Consider the following 24,457-nt stretch of genomic DNA (forward strand, 5'->3'; position numbering starts at 1 on the left):
AAAATAGCATCCCACGACGTGTCAAAGCCTCATCGTTTATGGTGCGGATACGGACAAGTGGCTCTGATATCGTGGCCATTAACCCTAACCATGTCCCCTGGCGCCAATCGCCGCGTTTTCACAGGTCTGGATATGCATCCCAAGGCTCCGCCGCAACGCCATCGTTTTGCCGCCAAATAATCAATTCGGTTAGCTGGTTTTTTCCCCTATCGCGGCTTTCTCCTTCAAGTCTTTTTAGCCGACTGCCGGTCTGGGCCCTGGACCTAAGCTATTTTTGTTCTCTCCAATGGGCACGTTTTTTCCCTTGAAAACAAACATCAAAGAAAGAAACAAAATTTATTGTAGCATACGAATTACTAATTATGCTTTTTATTAAAAAGGTCCAAGCAAGATAGCTCTTGAAGCAATACGGCGTTACCCAAACCTTGCACGTGTGATTATAATTGTTGTCATTTTTGAAAAATGCAATTGTTCGTTGCAGCAACTATCGCTATTTCAGCCTGCCTCCCCGGTGCACTCTCTCTGGACGTTAGCGGAAGCACCAAATTCCAATCATCCAGCAAACGCGGACTCATATATATTTCCTCCTCGGAGCATCCTTCAGATTCTCAGATATGGGTTGAAGCGGGTTCGGATTTAACATGGTATTACAACTACGGCTCAACACCAACGGATGCCTATTCCAACCGCAGCCAGGCTAACTTCAAATTTATACCTATGCTCTGGGGATCATCAAACAGTTCAAGCTTTGCATCTGGAGTTAAGTCGTTAATTCAGGATCAAGGGAGAAATATTACCCATGTTCTTACGTTCAACGAGCCCGACGGCTCGACACCAACGGGCGGGAGTGATATCGATCCGGCTACAGCCGCGAGTATCTGGATTGATGATGTTGAGCCTCTCAGTGAGCTGGGTGTGAAGCTTGGTGCGCCTGCTGTTACAGGCAGCAATAGTGGGATGACATGGTGGAGCGAATTCTTTGGTAACTGTTCCTTGCTGAAGACCAATTGTACCCCGGACTTCATCCCAATCCATTGGTATGGTGATTTCGCGGGACTCGCAAGTCATATCGGACAGGTCGTTGAAGCGTAAGTCCATTTCAGCTGCATTTTTAGAGGATTATCAAAAGCCTGATTACTTTACAAGTTACCCGAACACCTCAATATGGGTAACAGAATATGCATTGCAAGATGCAAGTCTTTCGGACTCGCAGTCCTTTTTCCAAACATCAGCTGAGTATTTCGACCGTATTGACTATATTGAACGATACTCTTACTTCGGCTCTTTTCGTTCGTCTGTCTCTAATATAGGTCCCAATGCGGCAATGTTGACGCAGGACGGTAAACTTACCGATATTGGAAGCTGGTACTTGGGCGGTGCAGCGACAGGAAACGTGCCTAGTTCCAGTAACTCTAGTGACAGCAGTAGTTCTAGTGATAGTAGTTCAATACTCTGGGGAGGCCGTCGCCACAGCGTCAAGGCGGTAACGGCTGCGACTGCATTAGCAGTATTTGTTTTTGCTTTTTGATTATACAGAGTAATTTTAGCCTTGAGCCATTAAAATAAAAATCTTCTACCAAAAGCGGATGCGTTTGCATGAATAGTCAAATGGGACTAATTCGACTGCAGAAGTATTCCTGGCTAGAGTGCAGGCACGCTAGATTAGCACGCCATTTTTAGACAGCTAGTACTTAGCTGTCTGTCGACAGGGGCCAACACACGTGGTCGCTTAAATTTCCATCCTATCTTTTCTTAGGACTTGGAGCTATCAGGCAACCAAGGGAAATGCCTGCCTGGAATTCAATTGACCGGGCCTGGATGGTCCCAGACCAGACGCCACGCAGCCCTATCCGAGTTCTTCCTTATCAGCTCCTAACAGACCGCCACAAGTATAGCTCTGGCGGCTAGCAAAAAAATTAAATAAAAATGGCGAACCACAAACTGTCACTCGCTTGAAATTCCTTGACATTGGTGGCAGCGATTGTGGTAGCGATTGTGTCAGTTTGTGAATATTTGAAAGCTGATGTCTCTATTTTACGAAGCTTGGCCCTTTAAAAACTTTGATTAGAAGCAATTCCCCCCAACTTTTTCGAATCAGTTGAACCTTTTGCAAAATTAAAAGATCAGGAATATTCGAATACAACAATATGGAAAAATCACACCCATATGTTATACCGGAGTTTCAGTCGGCCGTCAGCGCGGACGACCGCCGTGCATATAATCATAATCCCTTTCTCACTCCTCAAGATCAAAGATCCATAATTTCGTCAGCACAGCGCTCTTCGTACGCCGGTTTCTCCACGAACTTCTCAGGTACGTTTTCCCGCTCCCGCCAGCAACAGACAAAAGAGCGCCTTTTGACGTTGTATAGAGGGCAAACCGCTTAGACAGAGGAAATTCAAGTCTGCGCGGCTAGTCGGTCCGTATGAGAAACCATGGACAGAAATAAGAGATCCACGTATGATGTGGGATAAAATCTTTTTTATCGCTCTCACAATAGTCGGTCTAGGCTTAGGAGCATACATTATCTATACTGGTTGGGCAAGTGTTGAAAATCCTGATGTGAGGAGAACATTTTCTTTCTTTTCTTTTCGATTTCTTCATTTCTTCTTCTTGAATGCGAACCCGACCGCTGTGGAAGCTAACAATTATATACAGTATTGTTTAATATTCGAAGATGACTTTCAGAACGGAATCAACAAAAATGACTGGAACTACGAGATCCAAGTCGGCGGATTCGGGGTTGGTTCATTTGATTGGGCTACCGATGATCCAACCAATGCCTACACAGATGAAAGCGGTCTTCATATCGTCCCGACCCTTACCACCAGCGCCACAAATATTACTCTGGCTGAAATGCTCAACGGCTACACACTCAATCTTACCAGTCAGGGAATATGTACCTCAACCGGCAACAATAGTTGTGCCCGTATCAGTAATATTACGACTCAGACAATGATCAACCCGGTCAGAAGCGCTCGTTTGACGACCAAGGGGAAACATAACATTACATATGGAAAAGTCGAGGTCACCGCGAAACTTCCGCGTGGAGATTGGCTTTGGCCTGCCATTTGGTGAGTGTTCTCCTGGATCTTATAATATTATGCCTGTTTCTCAAATATCATATGGGTATATCTAACAAGAGTCCGAAACCTTCTATAGGATGTTGCCAGAGTCAGATATCTACGGGGCATGGCCGCTTAGCGGCGAGATTGATATTATGGAATCCAAAGGCAACGAAGGACAAACGTGGGTTATACAATGGGTCTCACTCTTTTTACTTCAATGCTGAAACAAATATAGATACAATGGTGGACGCAATGAAGTCGGGGGCACTCTACATTGGGCACCTAACGCCATGCTTGATGCCTTCTGGCGTACTAATGGAGTGCGCTACATGACCCGCGGAGACTATTCAGATGATTTCCATACATTCGGTATGGAATGGAGTGACTCTTACATATATACTTGGGTTGATAGTCGGCTTGCGGTAAGTTTTCTTCTTCCTTCTTTTATTTTCTCACATTGAGAGAATAGAAGCATGCTGACTTGAACCAAGCAATCATTGTATGTGCCGTTTGGTAAAAAGTATGGATCCATGTACGACCGAGGCAACTTCGCCTCCATGAGTGTCAACGGATCAATTCCTGTAGGCTTGACAATCTATCTCAATAATTTATATTCTAGCTTACACGAACACATTAGCTTGATCCCTGGTCAGTCACAGGTCGCTTTAATACCCCATTTGACGAGGCCTTCTACCTCATCATGAATGTTGCAGTCGGGGGCACAGATGGCTATTTTGCGTAAGTTTACTTTGCATTCACATAGCTTTATCGCGGATACTTTTCCCATTCTGTCATGAACAAGTCTATATTTAATAATTTTTTGTTAATGAAAACACGCTAATTTGATTCGGTCGTATAGCGATGGGTATGGTAATAAACCATGGGTTGATTCTTCTGCAACTGCTATGGAACAGTTTTGGAATGCATCCTCTGCATGGGAGCCGACCTGGGGAGCTGGAAACACCCGGGGCATGACAGTCAAAAATGTCAAATTGTATTCACGAGGTCTCTGTGGGTCGCCTTCCAGTTCCAGTACTGCCGCTACGACAAGTGCGACCTCATCTTAATTCGTTTTCGGCGCAGTTTTATTGAGCTTTATGAAATGGTGGATTTTACAATGTATTTTCAATTAATATGTTAATCTTGAATTATGAAAGTCAAATCTTTGAAATATATTTATTACAGCGGCAAAACAAAACACACATCTGAATGACTAAATCTATTAGTAGGCCGATTTTCGTTTAAGGGAAGCATTTTCCCGCTGATTGGATTTTAATCGATTTAATTCATGATGGATTCTTCAGAAACACCTTTTACCACGCCGCTTTTATCTTACTCTTGAAAGACACCCTTCTTCACTGAAACTGTAAGGTTTGAGAAGATGCGACATTGCGTGACTTTTGAGTTTTTTCTTTCTTTCTAAAGCTCGTTTTCGTATTAATGGGACAATAGGGAGACCGCTTCGGCATGCACGAGAACTGGCGATATAGCCACTTCCAATACATCATATTCCGTCCTCATCCGCAAGGGATCTCACTAATCTAAGTCAATAGATAATGTAAATGGCTTCTTGTTTTTATAAACTGTGCTACCTCGGTAAAAACTATTACAACCACTCCATAGTGCAGGTATGATCTTTGGGTTAAAAAGAAACACGCACTGCGGAATTCTGAAATCTTCCCTACTACCATCATCTAGCGAACCACACCTATGAATGACATCAGGTTATATCGCACTTGATAAAGACGACTTTGCGGTTGATAAGCCAGCTGTTCTAAGTGAATTACGCTAGTAGGCTTCTTACCGCGCGGTTATGTAAAGACGGTCATGGGGTCTAGAATAAGCCATTATACTTATATTTAGATTAGTTCAATGCCCTATTTAATTCAATGTACACAAATCATTTAGGTTACATAGCTATTGCTGTAAAATTTGGGTAAATATCGGCAGGCGGACTCTCGTATAAATAGTTGACTGATATCAGAATCAGCTGTCTCATGCAACTCCCAACCACAGATATCCCACAGCACTCATTACCTGTTAAGCTTTGCTTTTGAAAGTGGCACATATGCGTCATTTATATTCCTCTCTTGTCGTAATCAAACGGTGCCTGACTTCTTGCGAACACTATTGGTCTTCCTGACCATACTGTCCTGCTTACATTTTCCCCCTCCAAGTCAAAATCCCAATCACCACGAGCAAGACGAAAATAATGCCGAAAAGGATACCTCCGAGTACTATTTCCCAGCCCCATGAATCACAACACCAATAATAGCTCTGATGTTGATTCCGTTCTGCGGGCATGCTGACGTGAAAACGAAGTGTTTGTGTCTCGAGGGTCTGCGAATGCCACGAACCTCTAGATAAAGTTCGTTATTGTGAAAGTCTCAATATTGCTATGGAAAATTTGTAACTGCAAGCGTTTTATGGTCGTGAAAACTGGATATGATAGTTGAGCGAATGGAGGATGGTAGGGCGACAGATGACCAAGCGGACGTGGAATAAATTTGGAGATAAAGTCAGCCAAGAAGACAAAGAAGAAGAAAATAGAAATTTGAAGCGGGATTACACTCATGAATTACTACATTCATAAGTTAAATATTCACAAGTGGAGTATCCATTTCATTGTTTCCTGGTTGGGATATTCGGAGGTCAATTGACGTTGTACGAGGTCATATCGGCCTAAATAACGAGGTTTTCAGAAACAGGTATTATTTGCAAACTTGGTACTAATCTCAGCACAACAACTCAATATTGACAGGCTGGATAAAGGATTCTTCTTGACAAAACCGGATTAAACCTACAAATTATCTATCATTTTTGCTTGGCATCGGTAGTCTCGATTAAAGATTTTCGATATCTATTTAGCATTGAAAACAAAGGAATATTTTATTTGAAGTGTCCAATATCCAATTTCATTTCAACTTCCTATACAGTATATTTCCACCATATTATTGAAATTTATGGGAACAGTAAAGACTAATAATAGTTTAAGTTAATCTACCAATCAGACAAGCAGGATGATTCCGGAGCGCTGGATAACGACGAATCGGGAATGATCGACATTACTAAATGTGTCAGAACCACTATATAACCTTCAAGTGCCTGCTTCGAATATGCTTTAAAAAATTTCCCTATTTCATAATAAAAATTATTTTTCGAATGCCAATATTGAAAAAATGAATTCAGCACTTAAAGTGTACCAATCGGGCTTTTCGTTATCGGCATTAAATACAGCCAAAACAGCCTCAAAATCCGCCAACACCCGACTCCATCAAACAGTCACCCTACATGACGGCCGAATTTTAGGGTTTGCAGAGTATGGCAGTCCAAATGGCCTCCCACTTTTATTCTTTCACGGTTTCCCTTCATCGCGTCTCGAGGGTCTCGGCGTATTATCCGGCAATATGATACAGCGCCATGGGCTGCGGATTATCGCCCCTGATCGCCCGGGCTTCGGCCTGTCAACTCCGCAGCCACAACGCCGTATTATGGACTGGCCAGCGGACGTTCGGGCTTTGACGAGTCATTTAGGGCTATCGCGGTTTGCAGTCCTGGGAGGCTCTGGAGGTGGGCCTTATGCAGTGGCATGCGCGTATTCGCTCCCACCGGAAATGCTCTCTGCTGTTGGTGTACTGGCGGGGGCTGGGCCATGGGAAGCTGGGACACAGGATGTACAGATCTACCGAAGAGTTGCTTCGTGGGCGGCAAAAAACTGCCCGTCAGTATTGACTACAGGGTCAGATATGCTGTTGTGGATTTTACGACATGCAGTAGAGACAGGCACAGTGGCGCGGCGGATAGACAACTGGCTTGAGAGTGTTGATAAGAGTGAAAATACAGCTGCCGAGAATATGCACAATCCAGCATCAATCAAAGAGCGCCGAGAAGAATTACTCCAAATCTTATTTGAAGGGTTCTCCCAGGGATCGGCAGCCTTTGTAGAAGAGGCACGCTTGTTAACAAACGAATGGGGCTTTAGATTTGAGGATGTCAGCTACGACAAAATACAAATTTGGCATGGGACTAGAGATGCTAACTCGCCGGTAACCATGATGCGGTATATGGCAGGGAGACTTCCGCATTGTGTACTACGCGAGTACGATGACGATCACTATACATTAGTTCGTCATCTGAATGAGATTTTGGAGGAAATTGGGGAAGAGATGCGAAAATAGACGTCGTGGACTAATTGTACAAATCGACGTTTTTTGTTTGTATATATAGGTGAAGTTGCAGCGCTTTCAGCCCACATACAACATAGTCTGCCGTATTTCGCGTCGACCATGACTTTGCATCGACTATTGTCTCTAGCTCTCCGATAGCAGATATCCTTCCGATCTATACATATAGAATTTGGAGACACTGAACTGAAAAAAAAATTTCTTGTCACAATTCCCTGAAAGTTTTCCATTTGAATAGTAATATTCGAATTGTAGCAGATAGCCAAATCTATCTGTTGCTCAAGCCGGGGAAGTTCTTGTCGTCAACAGGAGGGCCAGAGCCGCCAGCACGAACGAGGTCTTTCCGTCGAGAGTATAAGACTGTTCCATAAAGCACATGTCGCCATCAAGGTGGCTTTCCAGTTTCCATTGTTTTTTGTTCCTTGGCTTTTCCTCCTGAGGATTAATGTACTTCTCCTTTCGTTGTCACCCGTGAACTCCTTGGCGGCATCCCATGTCTTTTCTTCGACACCAGCGTTAGTGGCTTGGGCGATCTTCACATCGAGGTTGGAGCTCTTTCAAGATAGACCTGGCGCGTCTTCACCTGCCCTGGCCGAACTGCTTCTCAGAATTGCTGCTCGAAGCTCTTAGTATATCATATACAAAACTCAGAGGACATCGGATTGGTGACCATTCCAGTTAGGGTGACGTTCTCTGCGGAGATGACCACCACGACCTTGGGCATTTCTGCTTGCTCTAACTGCCAGCTTACTATTAAGTGCCCCAGACACCTCTCTCCACCCTGTGTATTTGCACACCCACAAATTTTCTCTTGGGAAGTCTTATGACTTAGGCATTAATATCTTCATATTGTCGTTCATTCTCTCACAGTTTCCGTCATTGAAGGCCATGCAATCACCAGTATTCTCACCTCTTCTAAATACAACGTCAATTTCAGCCAGCGACCTTCATCGTAGGCATTTCCACGGCCCCTTGGGGGGTTATATATTCATGGAACTTTTTCCATTCCACCTCTTGCTCATTATATCCGTAGTTTGAATATGTAGGCTTCTCTCAACAAGCACAACGAACAAAACCAAATAAAGTAACAAACAATGGGTTTCTGACTTTAATGATCCCACTATGGTACAATTCTGCCGAGTTGGGGTCGTATCAAATATGGTGTAAGCCGCTTTTATCCAATATATTCGTCTCTATCTCCTATGCTTCTAGTCTTGTTGTCAAAACTTTAGCAGACGTCGATCGGGGGGTTGCGCCAAGCACGTCCATTATTGCACGATGGATATAACAGATGCGGATATTCTGATAACTCCATCTCAAGCTATGAAACAACCATGTTAGAGTCAGCAGCTTGCATCACCGAAGTCAATGGATAGCAAACCCTTCACCTTCACGGCTCCAGATCTCTAGCTCGGATATATCGAACTATTAGTGACCCTAACGCAGGACGTAACACGATTGATTATTCTAATAACTCAAAAAGAAATTGTGTCAAAGGTTTACAATCCACAACTAGCTGTCAGCAGAAGCGATTAATGCTTAAGAATCTCAAATGCAAAGCACGTAATCAAAAGTGGACATTGAATGGTGTCACGACCGCATTCACAAAATATACTGGTCCTTTTTCTATAGTGTAAAGTATAACTTTCTTCGATGATATACCAAGAACTGGAGATTTCTAGAACATATATTTGAGTACTGCATTATGAATCTATTCAGTGACATCTGCTCATCTTTATCTACATACTCAATACTCAATTGGTCTAACCGCAATTTGCATTTTAACTAAAGCAATGTCAGAGTTTTTGCAGACCCATCGACACGCCTGAGACTTACTTTTGGCAACCCAAAAAGTACAGCAATGATAATCCAGAGTGTATTTTGGACAAAGCAGCATTCTTGCCGGGATGGTTGATCGATTTTACAACCATTGATGATGTGTTTCTGGACCAGAATATCCTTTTCCTGATGGAAGTTGTTTGGATGAAAATAGGCATGTGTCTTTTCCACGAAATAGATTAGTCGAAACACTACAAAATTGTTTTTACGGTGTTCACGTGGAAAACGTGGCCCACACGGCTACTAAAATGAAGATACAATACCGTTAGTTTTGAGATCTGCACCAGTCTTAGAGTTATAGCTATTACAGGTCAATTCATGTCTTGTCTATTCTAGGAAATAGTTGGATATAGATAACTTTAAACTGCCTAAAATATGGGGAAATCGTGGGAGATACCGCCCTGTATCGATTGTCTACAAACTTTGTCAAAACGCCACCATTACCAGTCTGGATAAGAATCCCACCATTACGCTAGTTCAAGTTTCCCATCAAAGGTCCCCATATTGAAATGTATTGACAGAGTGTAGAGTGGCAGTCATAGCTTCCAAAGCACTACTATTAATAATATCTCAATTATTTATATAGAGGCATGCCAATGTGCCTGCCTGTCTGCGCGTGTTCTTCAGCCAGTATGGGTCAGCAACGCATTGAGTAGGGCAGTGTGTAGAAACCTATCTCATATATGCAACTGTAGGCCTTCCTCGCGTGTCTGAGAGTGTTTCTAAGCAGTTAATAACATGTTAGTTAAGACAGTAGGTAAAAAGCACCTAATGTATACCTATACAGGCCTATCTCAACATGTTTTTATGTGGTCAGCAACATATTGAGCAAGATAGAGGGCAAATACACACGTAGATATCATTTATATATATATGATGAGGCATAGAAGGAGAAGTACACGCACAAATGAATAAGCAAGGGAAATAAAGTAAGGGAAGAACATATCTGTCTCATCAACGCCTAGTTAGGAAGAAATAAGCTTAATTAAAGGGAAATGTTGCCGTTCTGAATACGCAACTAGTGTAATAAGATTTCATCCCTAGCCAGTAATGTTGCCAATTTAGGCATGATTCTCAATATTGCCCCACTTGTAACAGTAACATACCCGTATTCGGCGCATGCCTGACAGTTTCCTGACCTCTTCACCTGCCAGCATTGTATTATAAGAGGTAGAAGTGAGGTATGCTATTATATTGTTAATATATATGATTGGAAACATCATACGATATGAAAAAGATTAGTATAGGCCCTAATCAATTTGGTATATCCATTGTTAGATAGACATGAAGAAGCTTATTATGGAAAATGCGGATTAAAGATGCTAGTGGCTACTTCAATGATGTGTGAGCTAGAAAAATCAATCAATTTATTATTATGTAACATGTAGATATCGGTTCGAAATGTTACAATTGCTTTGAATAGACGTATCCATAGCACATGTATATCAATTGATGTAATATTAGGTGCTATCTATATATAACTTCACACATCCCGATATCCTGAATATATTGATAAAGAATGTTCTCTAAGATCTGGAAGAGATTGATGATTGTAAGAGAAGATATATCAACAAATCTGGAATATATAATGAAGTTACGATTAGGTGCCTGGTTAGATACGTTGATTGTGTTTTAATTGCCTCTACCTTCCATATTATGATGATATTGATTCTCATGGCAAAGTCTCATTTTACCCACAACGGTACTCTTTCTATAGGAAGTTTCCTTAGCTCTAAATCCTGCAGATTTATTAACTTAACAGTTCTGCCCTTGGAATAACTGCCCGGTTCCTAAAAAGATTCGCACTTCTTTTGCTTTATTATACATTGAGACAGTTAATGCACAGCCTTTTTGCCTACTCTCTAATCGTCAAGAGTTCTTTCACTGTTCAAATGTTACTGAGTGGAGAGCCTAAAGGAACCCATTTGCAAGAGTGATATAAAATCTATCGATATTGACTATAGACAGCGAAGTTTGAAAATATATACATATGTACATAGCGCACCCAACCATCCTTGTTATCCGCAGTTGAATGGCCCAACCAACCGCATCCGCAGTTCGAATTATGCAGCCGCTTGATCCCGAATTAACAAAAGTGTCGATGAGCTTGAAATCAAGATACGGAAACGTTGCGGTCTCCAATGTCAGCAAGATGACTACTGAACAACTTTCCACTGAATTTGGATGTTGGTTCCGTCGCCGTCCTGGCTTCCGAAGGCCGTCCAGAGACCAGAGCACATATCAATAATGTCAGCACCGGCCCTGTCGGCAATAACAGCTTGCTTAGTTACGCCGTTAGGTCCGGTAATTTCAATTGTCTTGCCACACAGCTCGTCATTCTGAGCGGCGCCAAACTGGTCCATGACAGATGCGGACAAAGCGATCAGTTCGGCACCGGTCGAGCTAGGATTCAACGAGGGAAAGTAGGTAGAAAAGCCGCAGCTACCAGAATTGTAGAAAACTTGATTGCAGGAGGCGTCATCACCAAATGCGAAAATTGAGCCAGTGATCGGCATGTCGTTGTAGTAGGAGGATGGGATATCGCGCTTCTCGACGGGCATCGCCATGGTTTGAGAGGCGAGCACAAGTGCCGAGGCAGTCAAGGTAGATGTGAACTTCATTGTGGTAATTTAGACGTGTTGTTTCAAAGGAGTGAAAAAGTCTAAAGAGGAATTGAGAAAAGATAATGAGAGGTATACAGATCTGTAAAAGAATGCTTATTTAAACTGCACAGAGATAAAGAGAAAGGCAGCGAAGGCTTAAATAGAAAGTCCCTTTTCATCTCCTAGAAAAATAAACATCAAATTTGCTGACTTCAGTAGTACTCCTGAATCATCATAGCTGACGTACGGTTACATCTGGCCCCCATATGTTATTGCTGACTCCCGGAAGGAGCCCGAAAACACCGAACGTTTTTCTCAAGCAAGTAAATCCAGTTCGTAGATGACAACAGGTAGCATTTGTTATTTAACCTACATTTTCTCTGATCTAAACAAGAACGGTGGATTTAGCGCTGAGAGATAACTCTATATTGTTAGACGTTTGCTATCTGTGTATTTAGTCGATTCCTTAGTCAACTAGGACCTGTAAGATCTGATATCACAGAGACCGAATGGGATTGGCTATGATAAAACTTCATTGTAATTTTTTTATATTTAATTATGAGTTTGATGTCTAACGATTCTAATGATTTCCACAACATGGGGGTCCCTTTTTTTTTACTGCTGTGGAGGCTCGGCGCCAAGACTGTAACGCCGCAGCGTAACTGTTATGGTTGTCATTCATGCAGCCACAGTTATGCCTTCAGTTTCGATAATAACAATATATTGAAATAGGTATTAGAATTAAGTCTAGATTCATTATATTGATGCCTAGCCGGTCTCATATACCTCGACTAGTCTCGACGTGATGCTGAGGGAATCAAATCCCCGCAGAGAAGTTGCCACTGAAGAGTTTGAAGCAGTTCCTCGCTAGCCTAGAGGCCCGCTACCAACTCTCAGTATTCACAGATACAGTCATCGATTGGGGCATTTTCCTAAAAAAGCTACTACAACTGTTGTCTAGAATGGCACTTTTACTCACCTCCTCACCTGAGGATGCCGCGCGCCTCTTTACCTGCTCATAGCTCCTGTTGGAGAACAATGGGCCGGTATGGCTAGTATCGGAAGCTACGGTCAATAGCTCCTTAAAGAGCTTGGCTTCTTCGACGGGACACAATTCGAATTCTGAAGGAAACCTTCCCTTGTGCGGGCTATACCAGTCTCTTACTTCTTGAATTTTCTAAATATTGACTTCTCGTTAATTCAGGCAAAATTGACAACTGGCCGGAAATCGTCTCAAAATCAGACACTACTCAAATCATTAACAGCAAGCTAAAGCTCGGTCTCAATCCCTTCCCTGAATCAACATCAATCTCGAGAACTATTCCTTTACTGTTCGATATGTGGGACCAGCCAACTGCCCAACGATTTGAGGATGGCACACTGGTTGCCGACCTTCCAATGGTACATTCATATCTGCAAGGTTTGGGCGAACAATGTCTTTTGTCCCTAGGAACACACAGCTACCTATCGAGTCTGTGCAAAAGATGACTTGCTCTGGAAGCTGGGTCGTATAATTTGTTGACATATTAACATTGTCACTTTTCCAAGGACCCGAGACTTTTCTTGTTTTTCTGCTCACAGTCGCACTCCAAGCAACAGCTTTGCACGCAAAGTTTACTCTGTCCTAATTGCAGGAAGTCGTGAAATGCCAACTGCACTGGAATGGGCGCATGACTTAGTTCGGCATAACGGGTTGCCGGACAATGACCCGAAAGATTCGGTAATATACTGCTCAGATACCCTGCCATACTTGAAAACTTCACCATTTACAAACATGGTACAAAGGAGGTTTGGATCTCTCTGTAAGCCACATGCATTCCTAGTTGTCTAGAAACCCCAATTAGGACATTATTTCCTATGCGTAAATCAATAGCGAATAATATTCGCACCCCCTTCTCCACTCACTAATGAATAATGCTGGTAGCTCCCGTTCCCCCGATGGAATTTGTCTGACCAACAAACTCCAATTACCAACGAATAGCATCTGCTATCAATGGCAGTCATGGATGATAATATTAAACCCCAAAATATGCAACACTCGTGCCAGATTTGTTGTCGACAATTCCAAAGAGCCGAGCACCTAAAACGGCATTTAATACGACATACTTCGGAGCGGCCATATACCTGTCCATTGTGCTGTTATTCATTTAACCGAAAGTGAGACACTCTTTTTGCCTTTGGCTTCTTTTTCTATTACAGTTTTCTGGGAATTTCCGCTCACAACAATGAATAGAGATGTTCTTATGCGTCATGTTCGTTCGCACAGCTCGCAACGGGCCCGGGCTACCACGGCTTGCGATTCCTGCTCGCAGTCCAAAACCCGTTGCGATAACGATACTCCGTGCAATCCATGTCGACGCGCAGGACTACCGTGTGGGTCTGTAAGACCACAGCGAAGACTTGGAAGACCAGCGCAACGGCAGGAGCAGCAACCTTTTTCTACTGAGAAATATAACAAACCACATAATAGCAACGCCACAGCTGTGACCACACCACAACGATCCTCCCAAGCGCTTTTATTGCCAAAGCCTCCATCACTTGGACACAACGATGTCGCTAAAACACAACGTTCAGGCCAGGCAACCAATTCTGCAGGAATAAGCACCCGGAATATGTCTCAATCTAGCATACCAATGTCTAAAACTGTGAACGCCACAGTGATAACAAGAGTGGACAATCAAACCTCTGATGTCTATTCCCTTCCGTCTCAGCGTGATGCCATCCCCAGTGAAAGCAATGAAGGTTTTCCTCTGCAACCGCATCAAGATGAGGAGAATTGGGGATGGTTTAAAGCTATCTACCATTGATCCTCACCAATGAGAAATCTTGATTGAAACGCTACAAATTAAATATGTACAATGCAAGATGATTCATCTGGAATGACGTGTTAATAGTCACATTTAGCTCTTGTATCGTGAGCCATGAGTTCATGCATCTAACATCCGCTATCACTATAAATCATTCCCTGGAGTAAGAGCCCTCAAATCAAGATGATCCGCTGGCCTATTTTCTTCTCTACCAAACTTTTCAACTTATCCACCGAATCAGAAGTCAATGGCTTCGGATAGCCCAAATCCTGCGGAACCACCAGCGGAATTTCCTGTACTTTAAACCTCGACGCCGCACTCTCACACATTAGAAACGGGAATTCGTCGAAGAACGACGAGTGCAGTTTCTGCGTAAGAAAGTCGTCGAAGACAAGACCATACGCCTTTTCGAGCGCAACAACCCCGACCGATCGTGGCCGATACGCGACCTCGTTACCGGTCGGGCTGAACCCGCTCTGTTTTTCGAGGAGTTGTAAATCCCAGGTACGAAACGAAGGTTGATTAAGGTCTGAGCTTTCAGGATCATCGTCGCCCGTTATAGATTTAGTTGGTCGGAGTCGGCGATGTGAGACCACGTTTTGAATAAGCGCTCTGCAAACGTGATCGACATCCACTTGATCCTGCACAAGAATGATTCGATCTCGTAATTCGGGCCAGGGCATCCAATCTATTATCGGGGAGTGGGGGATAGAAAGTTGAAGTGCGGTAGGGCGATACGCGCCGTGGAGATCAGAGTATGTGGCATGGGATGGGAAATTCCTCCAGATTTCTGACTGCACGAATCCTCGAAATGAAGCCTGCAATTCAAAGACGTTAGCCATGGAAGCAAGAATAGGATCGTATTATACACACCGTGAACTTCCAAAACCCTTCAGCTTCCGGCCATGCTTCTCTCACCGCCCAGAAAACACCATCAGAAATAATAGATTGCCGTTCGTCCGAACTGACAGAAAATCAGAAATTTGATCAGGTTCGATTTATCTTGTTCTTGACTCACCATAACCGTGTAGCTTTCAGTGCCTGTTTAATGACAAGCCGCAGGGTAAGAATATACTGATCTAATCCCCATTTTGGTGAACTGGTATTGAAACCAAGTGTTGCCGCCGGAGTGGGAAACACAAGATTTTGCGTGGGGCACGGAGGGATAGATAGAGCTCTTGCATCGTCGGTACTAGAGTTATTCAATTGGGCTACTCTTTTCAAGTTCCTCTTTTTCGGTTTTGGTAGTTGCTGGGTGTTTGATGTCTCTTGATGAGAAAGATCCTCGGCTTCGGTGTTGTTTTCTTCGGTTGCATCGTCACGGGGCTGTATATCTTGGTATTGCGGCCAGGTCTGACCGTGTGAAGCGATATGGTCTAGAGTGCTGTAAGTGGTTTGGAAGTCGTTACTGAAACCCTCAGCGTCGGTGGGCCAGAAATAAACCTGATCAGTATTCGGCTGTTGGTAGTGGATAGCTTGGTATTTACCAGCCGAATTTGGTTCGAGAACGGAAGACTCAGTATGAAACTCATTCGAGTTGAATTCTATGGCAGCAGTATGACAATGAGTAGTTGATGCCAGATTTGTAACCTCAGTCGTAGCATATACGTTTCCGAAGTTATCAAGTAAGAAATCCTGGTGGGTTGGATATAGAGTTGGATATAGAGTTTGATACTCGAGGCTAGCGTTAATCCCAGCTGTATGAGCATCCTCATACCTGATATTCAGCGGGAGACGGTAGGCATCGACCTCGAGTGGCGAAAATCCATGCTCAAGATCCCAAATTTGACTTTCTAACTGATCTGGTGGCGTCGCGAAGAACGGATCTACTGGCTGTTCAGAGGGGTGGTGGATGTAAGCGCATACACAGCACTGCTGTGGATAAAGACACGCGACACAGCAGCCACTATATTGATCCATACTCCGTCGATATCCTTTGATTTTTCCACTCTCGATTAGATTAGAACAAGAACAAAAATGCATGACGGATGAAGTCCGCAAGGAAATGGCGGGATTGTGGGGCAACTCCGCCAGTCCATCTTATTTCTTTTTTGAGTCGATCCTCACACATCTGGATTTTAGGTGGTTATAATATAAAAGGTTTATCGGCATCGTTTTGATCGTTATGACAGTGACAGGAAGCCTTAGCTGCGAATGATTGATGGGCTCATCAAAATACCATCACAGGGCAGATTTGTACAGCCTTGATTAAGGCTTTATGGGAATTCTTGATCAACCAGCGGCCCCTTGATCGGTCAATGCGGTCAATGCGGTCAATGCGATCAATGCATTCATCCGCCCCTCATTCAGGTCGACCTATGTCAAGCTCAACGCCAAACAAACCAAGTGTATGCACTAGTTTTCTGTACTTCAAATGACATGAAATGGCTTCATGAACGGTAGCTTCATGTGCCCTCCTTGCTCGGGATTCTTGCGGCATGATGCATCATATGGCACAGGTCACCAGTCACAGCCTTGTACAATTGGTTAACTCACTACCAAGATGAATTTTATTGTACTAGTGTTATGACTATATCTACGAGTCAGAAAGATGCCCCTCGCCACTGCGGTACTGCACACAGCGGTTGTAGGGCTGCGATATGCATGGGCGGCGAGATCAAGTTGGCTGGACATGCAAATAATAGTGGTCTTGAGGGAACAAGGTGGTACCAGTAAGGATGTTCAAATAGAGTTGTGGAGAGACAGAGGGCTGTAATGTTGCACATTGAAGACAGACGATACGATTCAGTTGCTAGGTTGGGATATTCAGGGTGAATCGAGCAATGGGGACTCAGCCGAAGGGGATATTGTGGTTGTCATGTCTAGGTTTCGATGGGGAAGATAACAGAATTCAAGGGTGCCAATGATTGCATTCTTGGTTTTTGTATGCTTATATTCATGCAAATATTGAATTGTTTCCACATTGAAGCCACATAATTGGATTCAATGTCATGCTATATAAGCATCCAGTATGTTGGTGGTCAGTATAAACAGACTATACCCTCGCCATGCGTTCCAGTTAATAAATAATATGTACACCAAATCTATCGACTAGGGAAGAAATATACAAGATGGCCGTAACAGGCTTAAGATGAGGAATCGATATCAGACACCATACTCCGAGATAACGAAATGGCCCAACCATTTGCACCAGATAGAAACACAACGAAGAAAAAACACATTATACGGTTATTATGTCGATTTATCATTGTATATCGTTTGTTCTGCGATAGCCTCGTCGCACACGCGATGTAGACGGGCTAGAAGGGTATTTTGATGCTGACGATAGGCTAGACGGGACCTTCATGTTCGGGCTCAATGGATCGACGAGGCTCTTGCCCGGGCATACGTTTTCGTTTGCGTAGTTGAAGTAGCGCTCTAGTATATCGGTTTTGTGAAGCCACCTCTGGGGGCCGTACGAGAAATGAGAGACGATAGAGTGCGATTCAACGAGGACAGCTATTAGAATTAGTAACTGAAGAATTACGTTCAAGAAGGGTAAATAACTTACGTCGGTTGAGCGTTATGGGCATTTCGACAGTCAATTGATGCTCGTCGTCGCCGTGTGGATGGGCTGTAATCACATCCATGTAGTCAAGCACATCAGCGCCATGCATGACAATAAAGTTGATGCTCAGTCGGTGATTGCGCATGGACCAGGTAGTACCCTTGCCATAGTCTTTTGAAATGCCGTACTTGCCAAGCTCGCCGTTCTCGAGGTTTGTGAAAAAAGAGTAATGGTTCTGCGCGCCAATCTGCCATTTCGTCAGATGCGGGCCACCCTCGGCATCGGTGGCGGCGATGCTCGAGCTGTAAATATCGCTTTCCTTGGAGGTTGGGAGCCAGCGGTGTTTAGGAATATCCTCATCCTCGGTGACATGGAAAAAGTTGGAGAAGTTATCGAAATCCTTGAAGTCCAAGCTTGCGTCTCCATCCCAAAAGGGCAGGTCGGAGGTCTTCCACATCCCGTTGCCTCGAGTAGCCAGCTCAGGGTTCTTGGGAATTAATTCAGGTTTGAATGAGTGTGCCGCGTCGGAGTGATAATGCCACCAGCCTAGGGCAGGACTATTGACGACATTTGCGGAGATCATTAATGCCTGTGGGTTGCTGATCAGGGTCATAACCGACTTGGCAATGGCCTGCGGTTCGATAAAGACGACATCATCATCGATCTTGACGTAGATGGTATTCCGCTCCGTGAATGCCGCCTTGTAGACATTCCCATAGCCCTTATTCTCAATGCGCACCAGCTTGTAACCCCCATCCGATGCCGCAGCGACGGTGTCGATCCATGCCAAGTCGTCTTCGTTATCGGTATTCTGCGCCCAGATCACCTGGTCGAGCCAGCCACCGTTGGAAACCAGGTTTTGTCGGGTATAGCATTCGAGAATAGACGAGCGGTCGCGACGGCCGTAGAAGATGACTCCCACCACTCGCAGATCCTTTGGTTTAACCAGAGGGATGTCTCCGTCTCCGTACTCCAGGTCGGGACCGGGTCGGTCATCATCATGCGGAGCTCCAGGCGGCTTGTGATCGTTACTGGAATGTGGTGGTGATTGTGCCGACGGCCAAAAGGGAGGTTCTTCAGCGTAGACGTAGGCCAGTGAAAACACAAGCAGTGTGACAAAAATGACTGTTGCGAAATATGTCATGCGACTGAAGCGCCATTGGAATGGACCCTGTCCGTACGACCAGCTGGGCAGGAAGCTGTATTTATAATTCATCTTATTTTCTTTGTTCGTCCCCCTTTTGATCGATCAGTCAGGGAGACGGGGAGACTCGCAGAGAGTAAGGCCAGTCCAAATCCTCGCAGGAAGGACCGGAGGAAAGAAAGAGGGGACAGTGGGAAGCAAAAAAAAAGGTCGCACAGAAGAAGGAACAGCGATAGAACGTGCCAGGGGGTTGATAGGATAGAGACGACACGAGCAGAGTTATCGCGTTTCGAGATGACAAGCGACAGGAGCCATGGCTGTCAGACTGGCAGTGGCACGATCTAGTCGAAAAAGGCGCAGGCGTGGTGAGGCCAACCTTTCCCGTACTAATTCGGTGCCCGCCGCTCTCGTATGGCGTATTGTTGTGACCAACCCTTACCTACTGTGACCAGCCATCGTGTCTCATCTCTGATACCCCGCCAATCAGCACCCGTGGCCGGCGGTGGGGGTAAGAAAAACTGCCTGAATACAGTCTAGCCGTCGACCCAAAGTTACCAGTCTTACCCCATTTTGTGAGTTCTGTCCAATGAGCGTGCTGGGATCTACTCGTCTGGTCCCACTGGTAAACTAGCGGCTACTAAAAGCGTTCGACAAGCCGGACCCCCACCAATCAGAGAGGTGACAACAATTCTGCCTCCGACGGAATGGACGCATTGGCTGGTAGCGTGCCAGCCGCTCATGCCGCGTTGGGACTGGCGCTCACAATCAGTCCCGCAACAGGGCAGCCTTATTGTCGGTAACAAAAGCTCGCTTTCTGCTTCGTCGACATCTCAGCATGCATGCCTTTGTACTGTTCCGCTCCTGTCAATACCATCGCACCCCCAAAATCAGCATAATACACATTTACAAATACAAGAGCCAAGAACACTTGACATAAATCGCCAACTCACCGCGCCAAACCACCTGCTGATCGAGCGGTTCGCTTAGTTAAAAATAAAGTAAAATACATGGTTCTTAATATTGGCCCGCTCGGATCGCCCCCAACAGACCCGCCTTACCAACATTACTGGTATTTTTCAGCCTCACAGCCAGACAGCAGCCACGCTGTACGCCACGGTGAAATATCAAGTTTTTTTCGAAATCTCAGCCGAATGTGATCATCATCGATAAATTGCTATCACTTATTACTGGACTTCCCCGGATTCTCTACACCACTCATTGCCAGAGTCAACTCAGCGACCATCCTCCCGCATCCGTCTTATCCGCTGAGCTGAAAGCGGACCAACCAAGACTCACACTATTAAAAATAAAATTGCACTTCAACTCCGGCGGGGGCCGAATCGCTGGCGATTTCCGCGCTGCCTCAGCTTCAGGCACAGCTCAGTTTTCACGTCAGGGGTCAACTGATATTTAGACCTCGTCTACCGTGCCTGATGCCAAACCATGCAGGTCTGAGCTCATGTTTCTGTGATCTGCAGCAACGACACCGTGGGAATATACCTAGTAGCCCCATTATTAAATACAGGCCGTTGCATGCTCAATGCTGATCTGTCTATATTTATCAAATTGCTAAACCTCTGCAAACACACCCATAGGTCACAGACACATGGAGAACTTTTAACATGTTGACGTGAATCAAGCTCATATTAAAAAGTATGACATCGACGATCAGTCCGATCAGCCCGATCAGCCAAGAAGAAAGGTCTGCAGACTTCCAGTCGATATCATATTCTGACAAAAGATAATAATATCAGCCTCGAATAAAAATGATATGGAAATGAAAGGAGCGGATATCCAGAGCACTTTTCATCATAAATCACGTGAGCGTTTTGCCACGTGATCTATATTGCCTGAGGCTTCCAAAAGAGCATATTTTTCTCTCTGTGGGTAAACTTTCACAGGAATATATCTACTGATGGTTTAACCTTTATCAATTAATTGGATCCCAATTGTGCAATCGCCGACAACACGCATCTAGCTACCGAACAGCGCAACTTTAGGATGTTGGCTCTGGCGAGTCAAGCATACACGCAGCATATCAGACAAGTTTTCGTAAGCATAGATGCTCAATTCGGAGAAACAACCACGGTATGATTCTCGACACAGAGCAGGGGAAGGAGTGAGGTCTGAGGAACATGATCATACTCTTCAGAAAGTTCTTGAGAAGCTACCATTAAGTCCTCGATCAAGAGTTCAATTCCAAAAGGGTATTGCAATAACATTTGAAGCCTAGTGGGTTGATCGAAGTGATTGTTGGACTTAACAGTCTTCAACGTCATCCTCAGAGGCTAGATCCACCCCAACCCAATGGTCTTGAATCTTGAAATATATAATTAAACATATCGGCTGTCATCCCTCTACCAACTTACTCTCGTTGCGTCAACTCGAATTTCCGAAAACGAAAAGAAAATGACCCAACCGTCTCTATCCGAGGTCTACAAAACCTCATTAGGGCCTCGAAACTCGTTTCCTGTATCAAATAACTGCTGTACATTCCGTGTTGCCAAGGCCGTATTGTAAGACTGGTTTTAGTCGATAATCGGTGAGCAGTAACAGGCAGAGTATTTCATACTGATTTCAGGTGACAGGTAGGGCTACGTTTTTCATTTGATTTACAGTTTCCCTAGGGTATTATAGGGGTACTTCACGGCTGTTTTCTAGCCAGTCACCGTAATTATCAATCAATCAAACCATGATCTCTTCGATATCTAAGATCCACATTAAATAAATATACAAAACATTCGAGTTTATACCTGTGGGCTAGTATGATTGAGAGTGCTTCAAGGTAAGGAATGGTCCGAGAATTTCCTTGATCTTGGTCTATCTCGCAACAAAAAGAGGAGCTAGCGAGCTGCTCTGAAAGAATGCTCTATCCCTTTCCCATCCCTTCACTATAAGGTCCCTTTCAGCCGTTAAGCCTGACATAATCACTTCTAAAGAGGTCACCCTCAGTCCCTTCTAGAACCGCCTATTACACCAGCTAATTAGATAAACACCTATATAAATAGTAATCTAAACAACCATTTTGTCAATTAATATGTTATAACCATTAATAAGTCTTATTATAACAGTGTTAAGATTACTAAACGTCTTTTATTTATAGAGGTCATACATAATTTAATTATGATCATAGGATTAATAACTAAACTAAGTGAAGTCCCAGTTAATAATAAATAGCTCATTATTTTATCTATTAATAACAGCTCTTATCACCTAGCAATAAGAAGTAGAATACTAATATTAAAACATTTATTAGAAGAAAGTTTAAAATATGCAAATAAGATTAAAATTATAACTTACTTTTCTAATCAGAACTCTCTATATAAAAGATTATAACTATTATTATCTATATTAATAGCCTTTTAAATTTCTTTATTAAAACATCTTAGAAAGTGTCTAAAATCTTCTTATGATCCTTTAAAAGCTTAAGATAATTTTTAAGTATCTTAAGAACACTATCGTAAGTGAAAAGATACTTGATCTTCCATATGGAGTCATCCAGCCACATTCACGCCCGGAGAGTGGCTTGCTCTGGCGCCGAAGCCCAGATATGAAATGGTCGAAGCCAAAACCCCGGGTGGCGGGTTGATGGTGTCTGTGCTGGACGAGGGAAGAAGGTTGTGAGCATCTGCAGAGAGTACCATGGCCCTGAATCCGTCGTGACGGAGGATAGAGGATGTACAGTCCGGATGGCGAGAGAGATAGATAAGATGACAATAACAATGGCGATGACGAGTGAAAAGTGAGAAATGAGAAATGAGAAACAATTCGCTTCCTAGTATTCCCACACAGGGACGAAAACACCAGGAAACCTCACTAACCTGAAATAGCGCCCTCGCACGAAGCAGAAAGCATTCATCTAAGTCACTAAGCTTAATGGGAAGTGGTCGGCCGGTAACAGGCATGGCGATCATCGATGTCCGATCTACATGTGAGCTCGTTAGAGCTGTATATAGAGACTAGGGCATATTATTGGTATATAGTATTATATCCCCAGATTGCTTGCTCCTTAGCATCCCGGGGCAACCCGCGCCAATGACCACCTCTCATTTCAACTGCCGCATATTCGACCTCTCCTTACCAGCTGATGGCTGAATGATTACAGGGGTGATAGGAAAGGCGTTTTCATTGGCAATACGGAAAAGTTGGTTTTGGGACGGATATATACATATATACTAAATTGAGAGGTATTAAAAAAACGGTTTTTTGAAGCATCATCTTTTCTAACTTATAGTGTCTTGCAACTACGAGGCGTGGCAGTGAGCAAAACGAAAATGGAGCCTGTAACAGGCAGTAACACGCACCTATAGTTCAAAAGCTCCTAAATATGTATCTCCATGCATCCAAATTACTCCACTGGAGGCAGTCAGTACAACAGTGTTACAATGCCGCTCGTTGTCCGTGCTGTAGCAAGTTTGTCATCTTTTAGAGTTTACTAGTGTTAGGGTTATTGTAATAACGAAAGAACATTGAATGCTAAAGGCGTCTGTCAGCGCAAAACCTCACAATCATAGCTCTCCCTGAGGTTAAACCTAGACATTGGGAGAGTAGCACAAACAAGATATAAAAAGATGTCGGGTTCTAGCGTCAGCAATAACTGCTCTGTAAAGGAGAACTTGCAGGATGTCATTTTCCTTACATCATTCATATTCTTTCCTAGGGTCCCACATTCTTTGCTTTTATTGTTCAATTAATTCCAAACACTGAAGACTTTAAAGTGCGTATATTGTCACGTGATTAGTACACTGACTCATACACTAGTACAGATCGATTGATATGTGGTCGACAAATTAAGGTGAATAACATACCTTGAAATTTACTAGAATTGTCAGATATATCACTGAGTTAAAATAGCTCAATGGCAATATAAAGTTGACACAAACCCTTTTCTAAGATCTCAATGACTTCAAGTACAACCTACGTAATATCAAAATAAATTCTTACAACAAGACACTCCGTAATCTCATGGCAATTGAGCTGGATAATAAATAATCATGTTTCAAATGAAGTCTCTCCGAACGATATTCGGTATTTCACCATGTCTTCTGCGGAGAGAGCTACTAACCGCATTCTGTTGACCAACACTGCGCGATGACTCAGTACAGAACTTGCATGCAGACCGTTGTTTTCAGGGGTGTCATTAATGAAATGAGTCATCAACTACGCTTTATCCTAGAAACAGAACAGTTCTTGAACTACAATACATAAGCAGGAACTTTCATCCCAATACTTTGTTTTGGTGAGGATTCTCTTGTCTCCAACGAGTTGTCTTTTTCTTAAACTCGGGATTCAAGTATTTATTTC

At 43.7% G+C, this 24,457-nt stretch overlaps 7 protein-coding genes across 7 annotated transcripts; 4 read left to right on the top strand and 3 right to left on the bottom strand.

Moving 5' to 3' along the window:
- Positions 1–294: 294 nt before the first annotated feature.
- BGW36DRAFT_420591 (glycosyl hydrolase catalytic core-domain-containing protein) lies at positions 295–1,652 on the top strand. Its single transcript, XM_046219509.1, has 2 exons — positions 295–1,088; positions 1,147–1,652. Exons 1-2 carry the CDS (start codon positions 463–465, stop codon positions 1,526–1,528), a joined length of 1,008 nt encoding a protein of 335 aa, XP_046066468.1. The 5' UTR covers positions 295–462; the 3' UTR covers positions 1,529–1,652.
- Positions 1,653–2,147: 495 nt separating this feature from the next.
- On the top strand, positions 2,148–4,135 carry BGW36DRAFT_307743 (putative gram-negative bacteria binding protein; the record flags this gene model as incomplete). The annotated part of the gene is made up of 8 exons (XM_046212262.1): positions 2,148–2,292; positions 2,372–2,562; positions 2,659–3,074; positions 3,163–3,249; positions 3,304–3,490; positions 3,560–3,649; positions 3,706–3,806; positions 3,928–4,135. The coding sequence occupies 8 exons, from the start codon at positions 2,148–2,150 to the stop codon at positions 4,133–4,135; spliced, it is 1,425 nt and encodes a 474-aa protein (XP_046066469.1).
- A 2,112-nt stretch (positions 4,136–6,247) lies between these two features.
- On the top strand, positions 6,248–7,246 carry BGW36DRAFT_307033 (hydrolase; the record flags this gene model as incomplete). Its single annotated transcript, XM_046212204.1, has 1 exon — positions 6,248–7,246. One exon carries the CDS (start codon positions 6,248–6,250, stop codon positions 7,244–7,246), a length of 999 nt encoding a protein of 332 aa, XP_046066470.1.
- A 3,843-nt stretch (positions 7,247–11,089) lies between these two features.
- Positions 11,090–11,844, bottom strand: BGW36DRAFT_390346 (uncharacterized protein). Its single transcript, XM_046217469.1, has one exon. It carries the CDS (start codon positions 11,710–11,712, stop codon positions 11,248–11,250), a length of 465 nt encoding a protein of 154 aa, XP_046066471.1. The 5' UTR covers positions 11,713–11,844; the 3' UTR covers positions 11,090–11,247.
- A 1,548-nt stretch (positions 11,845–13,392) lies between these two features.
- On the top strand, positions 13,393–14,588 carry BGW36DRAFT_68232 (uncharacterized protein). Its single transcript, XM_046222515.1, has 3 exons — positions 13,393–13,496; positions 13,619–13,851; positions 13,928–14,588. Exons 2-3 carry the CDS (start codon positions 13,688–13,690, stop codon positions 14,499–14,501), a joined length of 738 nt encoding a protein of 245 aa, XP_046066472.1. The 5' UTR covers positions 13,393–13,496; positions 13,619–13,687; the 3' UTR covers positions 14,502–14,588.
- An 86-nt stretch (positions 14,589–14,674) lies between these two features.
- On the bottom strand, positions 14,675–16,421 carry BGW36DRAFT_433142 (uncharacterized protein; the record flags this gene model as incomplete). Its single annotated transcript, XM_046221228.1, has 3 exons — positions 14,675–15,319; positions 15,375–15,465; positions 15,520–16,421. The coding sequence occupies 3 exons, from the start codon at positions 16,419–16,421 to the stop codon at positions 14,675–14,677; spliced, it is 1,638 nt and encodes a 545-aa protein (XP_046066473.1).
- Positions 16,422–17,706: 1,285 nt separating this feature from the next.
- On the bottom strand, positions 17,707–19,225 carry BGW36DRAFT_307337 (uncharacterized protein; the record flags this gene model as incomplete). The annotated part of the gene is made up of 2 exons (XM_046212232.1): positions 17,707–17,960; positions 18,013–19,225. 2 exons carry the CDS (start codon positions 19,223–19,225, stop codon positions 17,707–17,709), a joined length of 1,467 nt encoding a protein of 488 aa, XP_046066474.1.
- Positions 19,226–24,457: the final 5,232 nt, after the last annotated feature.

The sequence above is a fragment of the Talaromyces proteolyticus genome, assembly GCF_021365285.1.
Source record: "Talaromyces proteolyticus strain PMI_201 chromosome Unknown BGW36scaffold_14, whole genome shotgun sequence".
NCBI classification, from domain to species: Eukaryota; Fungi; Ascomycota; class Eurotiomycetes; order Eurotiales; family Trichocomaceae; genus Talaromyces; species Talaromyces proteolyticus.

What these genes read in the sequence shown, in the direction of transcription:
- BGW36DRAFT_68232 (XM_046222515.1), top strand. Translation starts at nt 13,688, where the DNA reads ATGGCAGTCATGGATGATAATATTAAACCCCAAAATATGCAACACTCG. An exon ending in TGTTATTCATTTAACCGAAA is followed by an intron (nt 13,852 to 13,927) that starts GTGAGACACTCT and finishes AACAATGAATAG; the next exon opens with AGATGTTCTTATGCGTCATG.
- BGW36DRAFT_390346 (XM_046217469.1), bottom strand. Translation starts at nt 11,712, where the DNA reads ATGAAGTTCACATCTACCTTGACTGCCTCGGCACTTGTGCTCGCCTCT.
- BGW36DRAFT_420591 (XM_046219509.1), top strand. Translation starts at nt 463, where the DNA reads ATGCAATTGTTCGTTGCAGCAACTATCGCTATTTCAGCCTGCCTCCCC. An exon ending in ATCGGACAGGTCGTTGAAGC is followed by an intron (nt 1,089 to 1,146) that starts GTAAGTCCATTT and finishes TTACTTTACAAG; the next exon opens with TTACCCGAACACCTCAATAT.